A 6,947-nucleotide genomic window follows, 5' to 3' on the forward strand; every position below is an offset into this window, starting at 1 on the left:
AATATACTAATATAACTAAAATAACTATTTAACTATACAGTATTTTATTATTGTGTGTATCGAATTGTTTACAAAATCAAATGATTGGGAAACTTTTTGTCATTGAAATGGCTTGGAAAAGTGTCCCAATCAACTTGAATTCACCCTACTCTTTGAAATCATGATTGCATTACTGTATGTTGTTTTAAACCCCAAATATTTTACTTATAACTTCATTATATTTTACTTATAACTTCATTATAATTCTTCATTAATAATTATTTAATTATTTGTAATGTTAATTGTAAAAAAGAAAAAGAAAAAATTGAAAGTAGTTTCAATGTAGCTAGCTACTTTTTGACTAACTTGTAGCTTAGCTAGCTACTTTTTCAGAAGGGTAGCTTGAATGTAGCTTAACTACTTTAATTTACGAGTAGCTTGTAGCTGGTCAAGCTACAGTTTCAGAGTAGCTTCCCCAACACTGTTAAAATTCAAGAACATTTCAAATAAAATAAATGTTTTTCACAAGAATAACCCACACGTCCTTGCAATCAATTTATCTGAGATAAGTACATGTAACCGCATTTAATCTCGCTCTCAACCTTTATAGGGTACATGTATCTCATCTAACCTTCTCCAACCATGCCAAAACCTTCAGCTGACCTTCAGAGGAAGCCCTTGAGGCTGACTCAGGCCCTTAACCATCACAGATCATGACCCATCCAGCTGAAAAGCCCTCCATCATCGCTGACAGATCCACCGCAGAGCATGGTGGGTGTTCCAGAATGATAATATAGAATCTTGGAATGCCATTTAAATCGTCTCCATTATGGTGGAAACAGATCATTAGAGTCCTCGAGGGGTTACAGGGTCCGGTGCTTCTCATTCAGCCCACCTCATAATGCTGTCATTCAAAATCTTCCTGTGTGTGCATGCATATGTGAGGTCCCAGGTGTGCACTGCAGGTGAGCCTGCACTCCAAGAGGACTCTAAACAAAACAGTTTTCTCCATTTTGTATTTACGGCTACTTTTTCTCCATCTTTTTTGTGTTCTCCAGTGTTCATAAGATATTAGTGTCCTTATCTTCTCATCATCCAATTCAAAAATCCACTTCAGCGACTCTAAAGGCTAGTCTAACACATCCGCCTAATTACACAAATACAACCATCTTGTTCTACCAGATACTATGCCCGCTGGGTAATTGTTGTAAATCCACCATTCACAAATAACATAAAAGTGTTTTTTTCCACTTAATTACTTGTTTCCCTCATCTAAACAAACAAAGCTTTTTGCAACAACACAACTATGTCTTCATAACATGCTCTCCTGGCTACATGCAGTTCCAGAAACATTATAAATGTTTAATTTAATGTTTAAGTCAAACCTTAACTATAGTGTTTCATTAATGATCGATGGCGCATTTGTATGCAGTGTGTTATTGACTGGTTCATCGCTGGAATTAAGTGCTCTTTTACATACATGCCTTAGAAAACAGCTTCCAAATTTAGCACTGAATATTTTAAAGTGTTTTCAGAGACTGCAAAATTAAGCGATCGGAGGAATGTTGAATGTTTCCTTGCTAACCACCCCTCAAACACTTCACACGGACAACTGTATAAAATAAGAGTTCAAAAAGAAGAGAAGAAAGAATCGGTAACACTTTAGTTTAGGGACCAATTCTCACTATTAACTGATTATTGTAATGCATATTATTAAAATATTGGCTGTTTTTAGTACATATTTTGCATGACCATATTGTACATCCCTAATCCTACCCAATACCTAAACTTAACAACTACTTAACTAACTAATAATAAACAGCAAATTAGGAGTTTACTGAGGCAAAAGTTGCAGTTAATGGTGTTAATATTGAGAATTGGACCTTAAAGCATGAATCTTTGGCCTAAAACTAGTCGGATGAAAGTAAACAGAAAGAAGCCATAGAAGAAAAGAGATGAATGAAGAAATTGTAGGTAGAGCAGGAATAACTGTAAATAAATACTGTAAAAAAACACTACCCTTCAAAAGTTTGGGGTCATTATGCCCTCTTATGCCCACCAAAGCTACATTTATTTGATCAAAAACAGTAATATTGTGAAATTGCCACGTTACGCTGTTCAGTGAACACGCTGGAGTCACGAAGGAACGTTGAGCAGTCTTTAATAAAGGACACGCTGGGAATCATCGCAACAGGAGCTTGCGCAACACACGTAGTACACAAATACAAACTGAACAGACTGGGGCTTATAAGGACTGGATAACGAGGGGCAGACAGGTGCAGGGAATCAACTAATAATCAAACTAAACAAGGACAGGAACAAGACCAAATAAGGAAGCACAGGACCAGAAACGGGCAAAACATGACACAGAACAGTGCAGAATCCTGACAGAAATATCATTACCATATGTTTTCTTATTTATATATTTTACAACGTAATTTATATCTGTGATGCAAAGCTGAATTTTCAGCATCATTACTCCAGTCTTTAGTGTCACATGATCCTTCAGAAATTATTCTAATATGCTGATTTGCTGCTCAAGTAGCTGTTATTATGTTGAAAACAGTTGTGCTACTTAATATTTGGTGAAAAAATATATTGTGGAAAGATCTATATGCAGGTTTGATCATACAGTTTTGGAACAACATGATCAATGGTGAGTAAATTATGACAAAAAATTTAATTATGACATCTATTAGTTAAAATTCTATCTTTTTATCTTTATTGTCGTAACTGTGTTTAAAATAAATTAAATCATATATCATTTTGAATGTAGGCTTTTTTTCACTAGTGTTATATTTCATTTTATTTGATGTATGATATGATATGTATGTCAAATTATATGCATGTCTGCACTGGAAGCTCATGTCACCAAGACAAATTCCTTGTGTGTGCAAACACACTTGGCAATAAAATCCTTTATGAGTCTGATTCAGATTTTTGGGCCTAATATCATATTATAAAAAGCCTGCAATTACCTATACGGTACAGTATACAGTACACAATTATAACAGCCTCCTCTAAACAAGAGGAAAGGTGAGTCCAACGTCTGTTCTGTTGAAATTGACACGTGATGAATACACTGAGGGAACCCAGCATACGTGTGCCACAACTGTTCATATTAAAGTCTGGATGAGAGGTAGATTTTAATTTGTTACTGTTGCATTTCAAGATTGTCTCTGAGGTTTAAAGTTTATTACATTAAAAGACGTATTAGAGTGCCTACAATTACTGAGTCTAGGTGAGTGAATGTAACACCGCACTTGTGAGTAATGCTATCCAGTTTGATTAGGTAATAGATTTAATTGGCACAGGTAATGATTGCTGATAGGTCAACAATGTTTGTGGCAAAATTGTAAGCTTTAGTCTAAATGCTCCCTAGATCAATGAGCAAAAACCCAAAAGTGTTACAATTATCCTCCTTTGCCATGTTTGCATATGCTTAGAGTTAATCAAGGAAGGGGACAGACAGACAGAAAGAAAGGCTGAAAACTAGACGCAGAAGAGAGAGAGAGAGCGAGAGAGAGAGAGAGAGAGGCCGGGCTCCCACTGTTGTTCCATTCGGCTTCCTAATCCTGCCCTGCCTCGAGCATTCAATTAACTCCTCACCAGCAGATCAAATGACTGGCTAAAAGAGAGTGTGACCGAGCCTAAACGCTAATTAATACTTAGGAATCAATGCCCCTCAATACTAAATGTCAAATAACAGTGCAAGAGAGAACACAGCAGTTCAGATGAAAAGCTCACTTTTGTATTACGATGGATATTTATGTTTCTAAGATGAAAATAACAGCCTGGCCGGTACAGACACGTGGGTGTGGGCTGAATGTCAGAGGAGACATAATGGGGAAAGAAAAGTGAAAGGTGCTTCAGCGAGGAGCTACAGCAGACCCACATTACCAATAATGCACTCTCTTTTTCTCTTTTGTTATCCATTTGTCACTCTCGCTCGTTCTTTCTGCAGGAGGTGTTACAGGTACAGTATGGCTATAATAGAATGCTGCTCAATCTAGGACTCGCTTTACACCTGGTATTAGGTCCAAATCAGCTGATCCAATCACAAATGATCAGATGAGACGGATCATCAGATGCCCCTTGGTAGTAACACACCTTTAGTATAGGGACCAATTCTCTCTATTAAACAGTTGCTTGTTAGCATGCCTATTATTAACATATTGACTGTTTATTAGTACATATAAAGCAAGCACATATTCTGCATGACCATATTCTACATCTCTAATCCTACCCAATACCTAAACTTAACAACTACCTTGCTTTAATAAGCAGCAAATTAGGAGTTTATTGAGGCAAAAGTCATAGTTAACGGTTTGTTAATAGTGAGAATTGGACCTTCAAGAAACCTACCTGCAAAGCTACAGTACTGTTAAAAGTTTTAGGCACTTGTGTAAAAATGCTGCAAAATGAGGATGCTGTCAAAAATAATGTCATAGATAGATTTTCTTTATCAGTTAACTTCTATTAACTAAATTTAATCAACATTTGGTGTGACCATCCTTTGTGTTTAAAGCAGTTTTTGCTCTCGGTGCACTTGTGCATAGTTTTTCAGGGAGCTTTGCAGGTAGTCTTGGAGACGTTTCCATAGTTCTTCTGGATTGAGTCTGTCTCAGTTTGTTCTGTTTCTTCATGTCATTCCAGACAGACTGGATGATGATCAGATCAGATCTCTGTGTGGAGCACTGGCTGTTGTCAGACAAAAACCTCACTGGATTATTACAATTAATGGCAAAATGAATGTTTGGAAATGTAAACTGATATTTCCTACTGACACACTACAGAAAAAGATAGAAATAAATTACTTAAAACCATTTTTTAGCTGGTGAAAATACTAGTGTTCTAATAATTTGGGCCACCAATGTACTCCCAAAGGATGAGGATGTGAAGAGTCAGTGGTTAAAATTTATTATACAGTGACGCTGCAGTACAACTCCAACCTTTCATTGTGTTCCCATCATTTACTGGCGACTGCTTGCCGAGTTTAAAATACCCAGATGTACGCATTTTCATTTGGACCACCTTGTGCCTCTGGATCGCAATCTGTAAGTATGGTTAATTATTTATGCATATATTTTCTACCAAGTGTTCAAAATGCAGTTTTGTGCTGTATATGGTGTACACCCAGTGCACCTCCAAAGCAAAATTAGAACCTTTAAAACAGCATAATAGGGATTTTTTTTTAAACCAATAATGGCCAGTATCATCAATATTGATAACATGATTACGATCATTTTATTAAATAGATTTTTTTAATTAACCTATATATTAATATATTTTGAAACATGATGTTTTAGCATAATAGTTCACTGAAAACTGAGTAAACCAAAAACCAAAACTTAAATGGGTAAAAACATAAATCTCCAAAACAAGCTTATATTTCAGTAATATACACCACCATTCAAAACTTTGGGGGGCTGGTAAGATTTTTTTTTAATGTTTATGAAAGAAGTCTCTTATGCTCACCAAAGCTGCATTTTTGTTTAAAAATGCAGTAAAAACAATAATGTCAAAATTGCAACAAATTATAATGAATGTTTTCTATTTAAATATACCTTAAAATGTAATTTGTTCCTGTGGTGGTAAAGCTGAATTTTCTGCATCTTCAATGTCAAACAATCCTTCAGAAATCAATCTAATATGCTGATTTGCTGCTCAAAAAAACATTTCTTAATATTAATGCTGAAAATGCTTGGAAACCATGATGTGGTTTTTAGGATTCTTTGATGAATAGAGACTGCATTTATTTAAAACAGAAATCTTTTGTAACAATATAAATGTCTATACTGATACTTTACTGAATAAAAAATAAATAAAACTCACTGACCCCAAACTTTTGAACAGTACTGTATGTCAGATCACCAAAAAAATCCCGGATAAATCATGAAAATGATAACATTATCCCATTATCTCAAAGTACGCAAGTGGTAATGTAAAGATCTGTCTCCTACAGTACCTACAGCACCTAACAGCAGCCAACCATGGTGTGTATGTATGTATGCGTGTACAGTATGTTTGTGCACCTGTCAAGGGCTCTTTACCCTTTTCAAAACACTACTAAAAATTAGTTCGGAAACCCTCCTGAGCAGGTGTTGCAAGTGCGTGTATGCTGGCAAGGCTGCCTGTTTACGTGTATGATTGCAGACCCCAGATGTCAGTGTTTGAACCCTGGCACCCCGCTAAGCCTGACTCACCTCAGCACCTCGTTGGGGTTTCCTGACTTGCTGCCTTTCTTGTCAGGTGCGCCGTGGCATCCAGACTTAAGCAGCGTGTGAGGACCCCGATCCAGCATCATTGTGGAGGTTGCCATGGCGATTATGGCTACAGCATCACGTACTCGAGCCTCCAGTCCATAGTCCCACTCATCGTAGGAAACAGAGATCAAACCTGAGATACAGGAAGTGTAAATTCAGTAAATACAATCATCTGAAATATAAAATATGTGTAGTTTTTGTAGCTAAATATGTCACATGTATGTTCCTGTTTGCCCTTATTTGGTTCTTCCTGTGTCCTGTCCTCATTTTTTATTATTTGAGTCCAGGTGTTCCCCGTTTCATATTGTTCCCAGGTGTGTCCCATTAGTTTCTGAGCATTTAAACCCTGTGTTTCCCAGTGTTTTCTGTCTGCTGTTGAACGTCATTCTGTCTGCTAAATGTCATCCCTGAAGTTCCCGTGTTTTGTATTCCTTTGTTTATTTTGTATTAAATTCTAGTTTACGTATTCTCCAGTGCCTCCTTCGTTCCTTCCTCCCCGAGAGACCATGACAGAACAGCAGACCATAACTGAAAGTAAGCTGCGCCTTTTTCCCCCGTTTTTTCCCCCGTTTTTACAAGTGTTTTGTTTTCCCGTTCGTTTCTCCCCGCTCATATGGAGGAACGAGCGAGGTTAATCGCTGTGGCTCAGGCGAACCCCGACCCGATCGTCTACCTGAGGGCGTTCGTGCCGCTCGCCCTCGC

General features: G+C 37.1%; 1 protein-coding gene across 2 annotated transcripts in view; it reads right to left on the bottom strand.

Annotated features, from left to right (window-relative positions):
• Positions 1–6,947, bottom strand: part of LOC107712222 (glutamate receptor ionotropic, NMDA 2B-like) — a 102,604-nt gene that overhangs the window by 30,260 nt on the left and 65,397 nt on the right. For both annotated transcript variants that reach the window (XM_016517389.1, XM_016517388.1), the window contains exon 6: positions 6,186–6,378. In XM_016517389.1, coding sequence (XP_016372875.1) covers positions 6,186–6,378 — 193 coding nt within the window. The remainder of the gene's footprint in view (positions 1–6,185; positions 6,379–6,947) is intronic.

The sequence above is a fragment of the Sinocyclocheilus rhinocerous genome, unplaced genomic scaffold (assembly GCF_001515625.1).
Source record: "Sinocyclocheilus rhinocerous isolate Xijiao unplaced genomic scaffold, SAMN03320098_v1.1 scaffold508, whole genome shotgun sequence".
NCBI lineage: Eukaryota > Metazoa > Chordata > Actinopteri > Cypriniformes > Cyprinidae > Sinocyclocheilus > Sinocyclocheilus rhinocerous.